The sequence below is a fragment of the Elaeis guineensis genome, chromosome 10 (assembly GCF_000442705.2).
Source record: "Elaeis guineensis isolate ETL-2024a chromosome 10, EG11, whole genome shotgun sequence".
Lineage (NCBI taxonomy): Eukaryota > Viridiplantae > Streptophyta > Magnoliopsida > Arecales > Arecaceae > Elaeis > Elaeis guineensis.
Genome location: NC_026002.2, coordinates 30,393,412 through 30,406,608, shown reverse-complemented (window position 1 = coordinate 30,406,608; position 13,197 = coordinate 30,393,412). Strand labels below are relative to the sequence as shown.

The following is a 13,197-nucleotide window of genomic DNA, read 5'->3' as shown; positions in this document are numbered from 1 at the left end:
TCCTGCTTGAGTTTGAATCATCTTATAGAGTTTGATTTTTGCAATGTGATTTTAATTTATGAAAGCTAAACTGTTTTTGTCCTTATAAGTAATTCATCATAATTTGCATGATTTTCCAACTTTTTTTGAAATTTGTGTTAAATTAATTCTGGAATCTTTTCTTTGTGTTTTAAATAATTGCTCGAAATCTTCATATGAGGGTCAAGCTATGATATTGTATTGAGACTCATTTTTTGGCATTCAAGCAATCGATATTGAACCATAATCAGCCACAGTTTTTGTGATTTTCAAACTAATACTTCTTAATTTCATTGTCATAAATTAATTTTCAAGATATTGTTTTTCTATTTTAGGCAGTTGAAATATTTATTTTTTTGGTAGAAAGTTGAAATATTTATTGACCATCGTTGCTTAAGAGTTGAACATTTTGATGAATTGAAATGAAACCCATGGACGGTGATTGACAGATCCAGTCAGATCCAGTTGGATCCTTCTCTGCACTTCCTTTTTCCCACCACATGCCCGTCGCAATGGCGACACTTTTTGACCTTGTTGTCTCCAGCAGCGTTGCCATTTGCCACCATTTTCGTGTTCCTATTTACGGGCGCTGCGCACTGCCACGCATCCATCGCTTCACCTTAACAAGAAGAAGAAGAAGAAGAAAAGTTGGGTTTGTAGCCGATAAATGAAGTTGAATTTTTTAAAAGTGATTTTTAAATTATAAAATTTTAAATTTAAATTCTTCAACTATCTGAATTCATTTAATATTGTCTTCGGAATGGATTTCGATCATTTTTTTTATTGAAAATCTAATGTTGCAAAATCCGGTGCTGATGTGGCAAAATCTGATACAGACATAATAAAAAATAACATTTTATTATTATTTTTAATTTTTTTCATTCTTCTTCTTCTCTCTGCCCTCGTCCTTACTCCCATCAGCTTGCCATCCGCGCACCCTCCCCCCACCGACCCAACCATCCAGCCCCCCTCTCTGGCGCCTAGGGCTTCTGCCCCACCCTAGTGCACCCCCGTCCGCTCTGACACCGGTGAGTCGTGCACTAATGCCCCCTGCCTTGCCTTCAGATCAACCGCCCCTCGCTCTCCACCGCTGCCCCCTCTTTCTCCTCTTTCACCTTCCACCGAGCCTCCTTCCCGCCGCCGCCAACATCCCCGATCGGCAAAGACCCCCCCACCCTTGCCCCCTCGGCCGCGCGTCTCCTTTCCCAACCTCTTGCCGCCCATCTCTGCTCTCCTCACCATTACCTTCCGTCGGTCTGCGCTATCACCTTTCTCCCCATCATTATTGGCATCGGCTTCTCCTCCGACCTCTCTCAGGTGCTTTCCTTGCATAGATCTCTAAAAACAAAAAGAAAATAAAAAAAAGAAAAAAAAGGAATATCCAACACAAAACCCCAGTAATCGTTTAAGCTTTCCTATTCCGTTGCTCCAAGCCTCTCATCCTGTTGAGCCGGTGGGGAGGAGGGAGCGCATAGAACCCACCAACGATGATGGCGTGTGGGGTGGGGTGGGGTACGTCGGAGAGTGAAATCACAGGGGCACACGTGGGCGGGGTCGGGCCAGGAGGGCACCAGTGTGCAACCCATCGGTGTTGGGGCAAGTGGAGGTGTAGTTGGAGGGGGTGCGGCGGGGCAGGCGGGGGGGGGGGGGGGGGGTTGTGCATCGGGGCGGATGGGGGTGCGATCGGAGTCGGTCGGGAGGAAGGAGAAGACTCCTTACAGAGTCTTCTTCGTTCTTTTTTTATGCATATTAATACTTGCATATTAATACTATGCATAAAATATTATTATTTATTATGTCTGCATCGAATTTTGTCCATGTTAGTATCGGATTTTGCCACATCAGATTTTCGGTGAGAGAAAATAGTCGGAATCCACCTCATATATAATATTAAAGGGGTTCAGATAGTTGGGGGACTTAATTTAGAATTATGTAGTTTAGAAATCACTTAAAAAAATCTGACTTAATTTAGGGACTGCGAACATAATTTATTCAAAAAAAATTATTTTTAAGGTTGTTGATAGCAATATGGGTGGTAGATCTCCCAAAAATGATCTGTCATCAGCTATAGCTTGTTTCTTGTTTTGAATCACAGCCAATGCACCAATATTGACCCTCTGATCATCCACGTGTCATTCAAGGTTGAGACAACCGCATGCCAATATCTCTCGTTATTGAGAAATTATTGATTAGGATCATTCCATTAAGTGGAATTTAGACTATCCAATAAAACATTATCACATCATTTGATGAGATTAAAAAAAATCTACCAAAAATTGGATTGGAAATGGCTAAATGTGAACTTTATTTCCCTTCATACTTACCAATGGAAAGTTCTGAAATTTTGATTCATAGAATGATATGGTGATATTTTATTAGATGGTGTAAAGTCTATTTAATCAATAATTTCTCCTTATTGTTACAGAAGCACGCGTTGGCCATCTGACCGATTTCTTTTTCCTAAAATCTGGCCTAGCCACATGACCGGTGATTGATTTCCACATGAATTGTTAAAAATGTCCGGTGAAAATAAATTTTAGATCCTTTCATTATCAAATAATATTTTTTTTCTGAATCCAATTACATTAAAAAGGCTTAGTGTATATACATCTATAAGCATCCAATAAAATTAAATCATGTAGTGGACAAGGATTTATATCTATTGAAATCCAAACAATGAAATTGATATATTATGCTATATAGAATGCCACCTAGTCAACTGTATTATTATTATTATTATTTGGTATAAATGAATAGTCACACCAATTTGATACGAGAGCAGTCCAAAAGATCAAAATACAGAAAATCCCGTAAGACCAGCGAATAGTCTTCATTCTATCTCCAAATCCAATCGTCAAAGTGATCAGCGATAAAAGCTGCCATCCAATCTGCTACAGTATTAGCTTTTCGATAAATATGTTGAATTTTGACTGCGACAGTATTTTTTTTCTTGGATGATGGATTTTTTACTTATTTATTATTAATTTTTTTAAAAAATTATTAAAATAATATCGAGCTCAAACTATTTAAGAAAATACTGTTTAGAAGAAAGTTGCCCTTTCAAAGAATGATTTTCTTTGCCAACTCATCAACCTTATCGTCAGTTAGGGACCAGGTGGGTCAGAGAATGAGTCGCCCTTTGATAGGGCGACTTTATAAGTCGCCCTTTGATAGGACGACTTTATAATTTTGTATCTTATTTATATTAATCAGGTGGATCAGAGAATGAGTAACCCTTTGATAGGACGGCTTTATAAGTCGTCCTTTGATAGGGCGACTCTATAATTCTGCATCTTATTTACATGATAGGACAGCTTTATAAGTCACCCTTTGATTGGACGACTCTATAATTCTGTCTTATTTTAAGTTAATGTTCTCATTTATTTTACTCTCCATTAACTTTAAAACATGCATATAAATAAGTAAATACTCTCTTATTTAAAATTAATAAAAATATCAAAAAAATTAAAATTCTTAAGAATAAGAAGTCAAAACTTGGATTTTAGTTCAAATTTTTTCCAAATCTGAAACTTTTAAAATTTTTCTTCTTCAGAACGAATAGGTTAAAGGGTCTCAAAATTCATTAAAAATCATTTTGTGACTCACTAATATCTAAAGATCAATTATCGTCAATTTTTGTTTCAAAAAAATATATATTTTATATAACCCTCCATATAGGTACTAGTTTCCTGACTTAGAAAATTTTCAGAATCGCAGATAGTCACAAATTATGTCTAACTGGCTTCAACAAATTTTGACAACATAAATTTAATTCAAAATAGTTTATAATTCAACTTTTTGAATTAAACTTATTTTGCTAAAATTTGTTGAAGTCAGTTGGACATAATTTGTGACTATCTGTCGTTACGGATTCTGAAAATTTTCTAAATCAGAAAACTAATACCTATATAGAGGGCTATATAAAATATATATTTTTTTGAAACCAAAATTAACGATAATTGATCATTGGATGTTAGTGAGTCACAAAATAATTTTTAATGAATTTTGAGATCCTTTAATCTATCCATTTTGAAAAAAGAAAATTTTAAAAGTTTTGGATTCAAAAAAATTTTAAACTAAAATTCAAGTTTTAATTTTTTATTTTTAAATATTTTAATTTTTTTAATATTTTTATTGATTCTAAATAAAAAATATTTATTTATTTATATTTATATTTTAAAATTAATAGAGAGTAAAATAAATGAGGACCGACTTATAATGTCACACAGAATTATAGAGTCGTCCTATCAAAGAATGACTTATAAAGCCGTCCTATCAAAAAATGACTCATTCTCTGATCCATCTGATCTCTAGCTGACGGTCAAGTTCATGAGTTGGCAAAAAAAATCATCGACGATTTTTTTTAAGTAGTATTTTCGTAAATAATTCAAGCTTGATATTATTTTAATAATTTTTTAAAAAATTAATCATAAATAAATAAAAAATTCTCAATTTTCCCGCCCGTTCTCTTAAAATCAATTTTCTAATAATCTAAAAAGCATTTTTTTTAAAAGGAAAAGCCCAATACAAAAAGCGCACGCGCACACACGATACCCCTTGTCCTTCAGAGTTCAAATTTTCTTCACGGACAGCGATAACCGGCGGGGTTGGGAAAAAATGGGCGCCTCGAATGAGGCCCGGATGCTGTTCGATGAAATGCCACAGAGAAAGTCCAAAGCCCGATCAACCCGGTCCGTTCCGACCCTACCCAACCCGCTACCCGAATCAATAAATTTGAACCAGCGACGGGCTCGGGGTTTTAACCCAATTTCCCCTACCACCGGTCTTCTCTCTCAAACTTTCTTGCCCTCGCTCAGGTAAGTCTCTGCGCCTCAGAGCATTCTTGTTTCGAATATATTTCTTTTTTCCCCATGTAGATCTCATATGCCTGAATCCTTGGGTATTGGTAAATCCTCTATTAGATAGTTTGATTCCTCGTAGGTCCTCAACCACTCGAAAGTAACGAAACATATATATTTTTCTTGATATTTGCATCTCAGTACAGTTCTGTTTGGATATTAATATTGTTGCGCATGGTTGTATAGCTGATGAATAAAAAAAGAGTGTAAACTTACTTTGGATTGCTTGTTGGATCGAAATTCTAAATCTTAGAATCTGGTTGAATCCAAAGCTTCTTTTTGACTGTTTAGATCCCAAGGTCTCGTTTTGATGTCTAGGTTTTAGTTTAGTTTGACGGTAGTGGCATGGGCATGTGAATAGTGGAAGGTGGTTTTGATGTAGGTATAGAGGAGAATGAGTTCCAGGCCTGTTCCAAGGAGGGAGAGCCCATGGGGTTTGCCAGAAGGTGACACTCGGCAGCCCCAAGCACATAGATGCAATGATCGGGCAGAGGATGTAATTCAGGTAGCTCTGTTTTATTGTGAAACTTTTCTTTCCATTTATTTATTTATTTTTGATACTGTAGATGATCTGTGATACAATTAAGCATAACTACTATCTTCTTCATTTAGTTTGTTTATTTAGTATTAACATTGTATACTTTTAATAATAGAAAAAAGGTTAAACTTGTAAAAAAAGTTTTTATATAAGTAATATATATATATATATATATATATATATATATATATATATATATATATATATATATATATATATATATATATATATATAGTTGACAACTAGGTTCTACTCAACTTATTGTTACTTCCAATCATTATGTGGAGAAGGTTGCTTGTAAGTTTCACTGCAAACTATTAATAACATTTTCATATTGTCGAAGGGTTACAAAGAGGTGATGTCATTGCATTTCAAAATTCTATTCTTTTGGATCCTTTCTGTCAATCCATTTTGTTAGGGGGCTGTAATCTGAAATACAATCTTTCTGTTTTCAGTGGACTCTTTTACATAAATTGCTCAAATAGGGGTGCATTAAGGGACTTGGAAGGTTGATGTTTGATACCTTAGGTTCCAGCTTGATAGTTCTGGGTTTCAGAGCATGTGTCACTTGAATGTTTGGTTGATGCAGTTTGACCTTTTTGCTTTGTTTCGTTGCCTTTGGACATAATGGGCTGATCCCAGAAGTACTATTTGCAGTATAAAATGAATATTTTTTGAGTAAGTTTGTAAAGAGGAGAACATATATATGGTTCTTCCCACATATCTTAATTGTGTGCTTGAAGTCTTTTATTGTAAGGCAAGTTTATGCAGGATATGGTGAAACAGTAAAGCTGTGTTTTGAGATGAACTTATAAATTAGAAACTTTGTTATGATGTAAGCATTAAACAAAATAAAAATTTTGCATGTGTAGATGGTAACTAGAAAATTCTTCAAGATGTAACATCTGCTCTGACTAGGCATTTTCGCATTAATATGCTTTGATAAACTTGGACATGTTTCATCAAATGTTAACCAAAACATGTATTTACCTGTTTCGGTGTAGATAGTGCCTCTTCCTTAAAAGGTTGAAATGCTTTTGAGAAAGGTTTTGTATTGCATAAAAACTTGATCCATCTTTTCGGCCTGATCTAGTTTTAGCTTCTCAATTTTTTTCCCCTAGAACAAGAAGAACTTGAATTAGTGAAGTAAGCAAAATAGAAGCTAAAGTTGAACCTGGGAAGAAGTTTAATGCTTGTTTGCATGCATGTGCCAACAGTGACGTGATTGCCATCACAATCAAACCCAGGCATCTTGCTGTCCGCAGCCACACCCACCAAAGTTATAGGCATACAATTAGCTTCGACAATAAAAACATTCTAATTCTTACTTCTGTGTGGTGCATTTGCCAGTATTTTTGAGGGAATTTAGGCAGCAATTCCTAGCTTCTCAAGCCTCTCCTCCCAAGCCTGAATTACTGGATACACTAGTTACTATGAAAAAAAATGCTCTTCCACAAATGGCCATGTAACCACTTAACCTTTCCAATGTTCCAACTTGTCTTTCTTCCTTATTAAAACTCCTTCCTCTCCTACTCAACTAGCATCCTAGTAGCATCCAAATACATGCACCACCATCTATCTGTCTCTCGTATTTCTATCTAATTACTGAACGATGGTCAGGATCACTTTTCCTTCCCCAACTTGCTGGCATCTAAGAAGAGAACAGGCAAACAAAAATGAAACAAGAGATTGAGAATAGAATCAGGGCGGTGGTGATTTGGCAGCCGTTAGAGTCTCATTGGGTTGAGGAGAGAGAGGGAGTGAGAGATCTATGGGGGTTGTATCAAGGCATCAAGAGGCATGAGAGACAGAGAGAAGAATCATTGCTTTAATGTTTTCTTTTACAAAGAAACTAGATTGCAGGGTCTTTTCTTTTCTTTTCTTCTTCTCTTTTTATTCAAGATAACAGTTTAAAGCTAGTCTAAGTTGATAGAAGATGTGCTTGGGCATTTAGGAAGTCTCGCACAAGCCTCACATCCAATGAAGAACACCACCAACATATCCCATGTGACATTATTCAAGTTCCTGCACCTTTGACGTCTTTAAAAGCCACAAAACTTGAAATATGAGACTCTCCACTTGACCATCTGACCGTTTCTAAGCTATTAAGGGTTAGCTCATATCGACCTCGATAGCCTTGGTTCCTTGATAGATGGGGGATGAATAGGGAGGGAAGGGGAAGACATAAAAAGGGGCATGCGGTAGGGATACAACTGTGAAATGGGATGAACAAGGAGGCAAGGGGAAGACATAGAAAAAGGCATGTGGTAGGAATGCAAGTGGAACTGTAAGAGAGAGAGAAGGCTTGATGGTAAAAGATTTATCTATTTTGAGTTCCAGAAATAGCTACCAATTTTGCCTTAGAAACCAATATAGTACATGAACTTTGGTAAGTTATCACTTGCTTTTTTGAAACTAGTTGAAGAGTTCCATTTTTTGTATGGGAAGTGACAAATAATTAATTTAACCCTGGGTTGGATCCTATCATATTTTGAAGAAAACATAGCCTAGAAACCTTATTGAGACTTGGAGAGAGGCCCTCATGGTGTTGTTTTTCTCAATAACCCACATCTGACGATCCATTTTTACCATCCTTCTCATCCATCAATCATCAGGGTTATAGGTTGGATAACTATTGTAATTCCATTGTGATTATATCTGTCACAGATTATGTTCAAGTCGAGGCTATCAACTGGCTGATATTTAGATGAATCGTTGTTATGATTTTATAAAATAGGTACATGTCATTCGCCAACTAGAACAATGAAACTCTAACATTAATAGCTTTTTATAGTGTATATAGATTCATTAGGTATATATTTTGGTAAAAAAGAAGGATGACAAGCACTTAAAGAGGATTACAATAAGATCGTTGTTGTCATGAGTGGCTGTGTATCTGCTTGGACATTGTTAGGTGCTACCTATCCAGGCAGTCTTTTAACCCTTGCTTTGGCCTAGATATATACTATTATTAGTATGACACATTATAGATTATGAAATTAAGTACTTTATAGTTCATATCAGTTACTAGAAACAGCTTGTGATTATTAGACCTATCAGATATTTGGAGCTTAGTTGCCGATTATGAGCCGGTGCATGATTTTTTTTATTATTTTAGGAGAAACATAATTCATCTTTTGTAAATATGTAAGCCAAGTTATTTTACATGGTTCAAATATCTTTCTTTTCAATGGAGAGAACTTGACTCCAAGGTTTCAATTGTCACCCTGCAAGTCAGCACATGTCATGTCAGGCTAGTACGGAACCTAATGCAGTTTGGTGCAACACTTAGTGAACTCATTTTCTAATATCTTTTAATGAAGAGGAATTTGAAGTCCTTTTGATATTTTCTATTGTATTTTTCATTTTGTTTTTATTCTATAGTATTTTTTTTATTTCATTTTTTATCTTATTTCATGGTACTATATTCAATGATATATTCTTTATTTTTTTTTAAATTTTTATTTATATATCAAATTTATTTATTTTTAGAATATGTTGTCTCTAGACATGTATTTGTGTAGTATGTATGCATGTATGTCTAGTGTGTTATGTACGTATATAGTTTTATGTAATTGTGTTTCTAAAATGTTTATGAAGTTGAAGTGTAGGGACTAGTTGGAGGATAGAAGGAATTGACAAAAGCAAGGACTAAACTACCAATGCTTAGAACATGTTCATGGATTTGCTCTAAAAGGTTCCAATGGTTGTGTTATGCACATATTCTTGCACATGTTTTACGAACATGTTGTTGTTGGTTGTGTTATCTTTTGCTATATCTATTATTCTTGTCTCTCCTATATTAATTTTTATTTAAATGCATAAGTATTTTGGAAAAGTGTGTTCTTTTTTTTTCCATTATTTTCATATTATCCAAACTTTTGGCAAATTGCTCTGAAAGAGTTTCTGAATACTGTGTCTAGCATGTAAAATTTGTTATTATTTTTTAATGCGTAATAGGGGCCATTGCTTGGTGCAATGGAAGGCTTGGGCTGATAAGCACTATTGGCATAGGGTCAAGTCTTGGGGTGGCCACTTTGTTTTTTTGTTTTTTTATAAAAAAAAAGCTGAAAGTTAGGTCTATCCCCAAATTCCCCTCCTAGGACCGTGGATTGCTACGACCATATCTGGTTAATGGATTTTTTTTTTTTTTTTCTTTTAATGCTCGATACATTTGCAGGCTTGTTTTGAAGGAAATCCCTTTAAGACAGTTCCAGGTCCTTTCAAGCTATTTTGGCGCTGCATGCGGTCAAAGCCAGGGTATGCTTTTTTCCTTCTGCATATCTTGTCTTTCTTTAAGATTTTAGATGACGAACAGGAAACAGAGATTAAATACTGTAGTTTTGAATGAGATTAGCTAATGATTGATTTATCAACTCGGGCTATGTTTCAAGTTGTCTCTTTGCAAAGCTCCTGCTAGTTGAATTTGTGCTCTGTATCAAACATGGCCTGTACCCCTCCATTGTCCGGACCGTTTCCGATTTTAAGGAATCTTGGGAGGCTGCTCCCTCCAGGCATAAGAAGGCTGGTCTTCTTGCCAACTAGTTGTTGAGGTTTAATAACATGCCTTCGTGCATGAAGTTGCAATTAGCCAGATGGTTGCACCAACCTATGGAGGGTCAGTGACATGTTAAGAGCCAGTTTAGAATGTTACCAAATTTTTGAAAATGATAGCAGAAGTTCTACTGAATACTTTACCAGCATGTTGTTTCAGATTGACTGTAGAATTGGATGATCAGTGCAAGGATGATATTTTGATTGCCTTACTGTACTTGCATATTAATACTATGGGGTCTATTAAGGAACATCTAGCTGATGATATTTTGGTTTAGGCTTAAAAAGAAGCTTTTCTAACTTCACCTGACATCCGTATTTTATTGCACTCGGTGATAGAAGCTCGCGAGTGCAGTGCAGTGGAAGCAAGCTAATTTTCATTTATGTGCGACTTTTGTGGAATTAATATGCCATACCATCACATTAATTGATCCATTTTGCAGGGAAGAGCCAACCGAACCTTTCTACCACTTGCAGTTGGATCCACCTAAGAGAGAAGAGGCCAAACTCGAGTGATAAAAATTTGCCTCTGCAAAGGGATCTTGTTAAGTGAGGATGATGCCTTGGTACATACATGAATTGTATGACATGATGTTTTTCTTCTCTCTATTCTGACTTTTATTTTTTTCAGAAATCATGAAATTATTATTTTTTAAATAAGTTGGTAGGAAAATGTTTTTTTTTTTTTTTTTAAAATTCCGTTGCACAGGTATTGGCAGGAATTGGTTTGAAATGTTATCATGGCTAGTGAATAGATGAAGTTTCCCAAAAAGACCTAGTGGGGGTACTTGTAGCAATTAGAGATACAGGGCTGAAGAGAGAGCCAAATTTGTCAAAATGTGTCTAAAGCAAGTCCAATTGCACATGTATGACCTCTTCCCATTATTAGACACATTGACTCACTATTTTCCAAGACTTTTACTTTCTATTAAGAGCTAATAATGGACAGTACAAACTTATGACTTGATCTATTCGATCTATAAGTTTTTGATTTTGACTATTGTGATGGGGTGTGCAATAGAACTTATGCGCACTAGATAGAGTTTATGCTATTCAAAAGGTGCTGGAGATTTGATGAGAATGCCATGGGAGTGGTTTGGCTGCAATCCGGATTAGTGATGTGCACTAAACTTTATCTACCATTGCTGCTACTTGACCTAATTTGTAAAATGTTAGATATTTGGACGATTGTTAATTATCCCCTCGTATTCTCTTCTTAGTTGGAGTGAGGGTGTTTCGAAAGTACTGCATGGGATGTGATTCCAACCTACTTCGGTATATTTTCTAATTAGTTTGTGTTACAAGAACAAACAAATTGAAGTATAATCATCATTAAATTAATAGGATTAATCAAGATTATTCATTATGGATTGATATTGTCACGCCCTCGATCCGAGATTTGAATCGAAGGTCATGGCAACCGCCGCATACTTATAGAATACTTTTTCCATAAGCATGCAAGGCATCACATCATGATATCTTCACAAACAGTTAAATAAATTTTTCTTCATTCAATAATCAAATCTTGGTTCAAATAACAAATCAAAACTAAGTGTTCAAAAGAAAGTAACTGTCTGACAATGTCAATACTAAAAGCAAAACTAAAGGTCTTGAATCAATTCTGAGAAAATCCTAAATCAATGAGTTAACTCCATCTCTAATCGCTCTCCCAATCGAAATCCCGCATCATGCTAATTTTCTGGATCTGTAAGAAAAACATAAAACTTATCATGAGCTAAATAGCCCAGTAAGCAGTGTATACCTTTAACTGAATAATCAGGCAAATAATACTATGCATAATAATTCAATATGTAATTTCATGAAATCATATTCATACTGTCAATCATATTTAGAAGTCAATTCATCATAATTTTCAATTATACTTTTCTTCTTAAATTCATCAATTTCTTAAATTCTTCTTACCAATCATGACTATGACCACATTATCCCTGTGGCAGGGTCATAATACCGCGTATCTGCTTGCGGTGGGCTGCGAATCATCTGGCAGCCAAGTCCTTTGGAACCGCTGGTCTAACTGGCGGTTTTGTCGCTGGTCTATCTGGCGACATGTCGCTGGTCTTACTGGCGACGTAAATTCTCAGGACAGTCAATTGCCAACGTATATGCCCCCGTTGGTGGGGTCCTCAACACAGTCAGATTGTCAATTTCATATTGTCTTTCAATTCATATATTATTTTCAAAATAATATAAATAAATGATATTCGAGTCAAATCAACCATGTCATTCTTTGTTATCATACATCATCATAATAATTATTCAACAAATAACTTTAATCATAAATAATTTCTACAATTAACTTTAATCATAAATAATTTCAACAATTATTTCAATAAATAATTTCAATCACAAACATGCATAAATTCATTTAATTCAAAATTTTACCAGATAAATTCAGTAAAAGTAAACACTACTTACCTCAAAAGAAATTCCAAACTAGAAATTCTAGGGATCTCGAAAATCCTTCTCAGAACCTGATACGTCAAATATCATATTTTAAATCAAAATTTTATCGAATTAAAAATAACTAATTTATTAAAAATCTAATGTCTCCACTAGGATCAATTCGTCGACAGCATCCCGATTTTTCGAATTAACCCATGGACACCCTAATTTTATTTTTATTTTTATTGCTATTTTTTTTTAATAATAAATTAATTCCATAAATCCTATGATCTAGAGAGAGAAAGAGAGAGAGAGAGAGCAAAGAGAGTTTCTCTCTCTCAGCCCTTTTTTTTTTTCTTCTTCTTTTTCTTCTTTTCTTCTTTTTCTCTTTTTTTTTTCTTTTTCTTCTTTTCTTCTTTTTCTTTTTTTTTTTCTTTTCTTCTTCTTCTTCTTCCCGCGCCGGAACAGAGGACTCTTGTCCTCAGGCCTTAATCGGCCGTTTGGGCCGCGGCTGCCACGGCGGAGGCCGGCGGTCGACGGGCCATCTCCCCCGATCACGGAGGAAACAGGGCCGGCGGTCAATTCCGATCGCCGGCGCCGGAGATTTCAAGGAAAAGAGACTCAAAAACAGAGTCTCTTTTCCGTCGGTAGATCGGCGACATTCGTCGCCGGCAGCCATGCACAGGAGCATGGGAGGAAGGAGAAGAAGGAGAGGAGGATGAGAGGAACTTACCTCAGCCTTTTGGGACCTCGTCGGAGAGAAAACACGGCGAGAACCCAACTGTGCCCGCGGCCTTCGATCGAGAAAAACGGAGAGAAAGAGAA

The 13,197-nt window shown here is 35.7% G+C and overlaps 1 protein-coding gene across 2 annotated transcripts; it reads left to right on the top strand.

The window, feature by feature from the left end:
- Positions 1–4,619: 4,619 nt before the first annotated feature.
- LOC105052633 (uncharacterized) lies at positions 4,620–10,933 on the top strand. Of its 2 annotated transcripts, XR_003801940.2 has the most exons (5): positions 4,620–4,835; positions 5,260–5,382; positions 9,596–9,675; positions 10,413–10,550; positions 10,679–10,933. XR_003801940.2 is itself a non-coding variant. In XM_010933507.4 (4 exons), the coding sequence occupies exons 2-4, from the start codon at positions 5,272–5,274 to the stop codon at positions 10,483–10,485; spliced, it is 264 nt and encodes an 87-aa protein (XP_010931809.1). In that variant the 5' UTR covers positions 4,622–4,835; positions 5,260–5,271; the 3' UTR covers positions 10,486–10,655. The 2 variants fall into 2 exon arrangements, 1 of the variants encoding a protein (XP_010931809.1); XM_010933507.4 differs by lacking the exon at positions 10,679–10,933 and having other exon boundaries at positions 4,622–4,835; positions 10,413–10,655.
- Positions 10,934–13,197: the final 2,264 nt, after the last annotated feature.

Excerpts from the sequence above, each read along its gene's own strand:
- LOC105052633 (XM_010933507.4), top strand. The coding sequence starts at position 5,272 with ATGAGTTCCAGGCCTGTTCCAAGGAGGGAGAGCCCATGGGGTTTGCCA. Across the intron at positions 5,383-9,595 it reads GGGCAGAGGATGTAATTCAG|GCTTGTTTTGAAGGAAATCC; the intron begins GTAGCTCTGTTT and ends ATACATTTGCAG. Across the intron at positions 9,676-10,412 it reads TGCATGCGGTCAAAGCCAGG|GGAAGAGCCAACCGAACCTT; the intron begins GTATGCTTTTTT and ends TCCATTTTGCAG.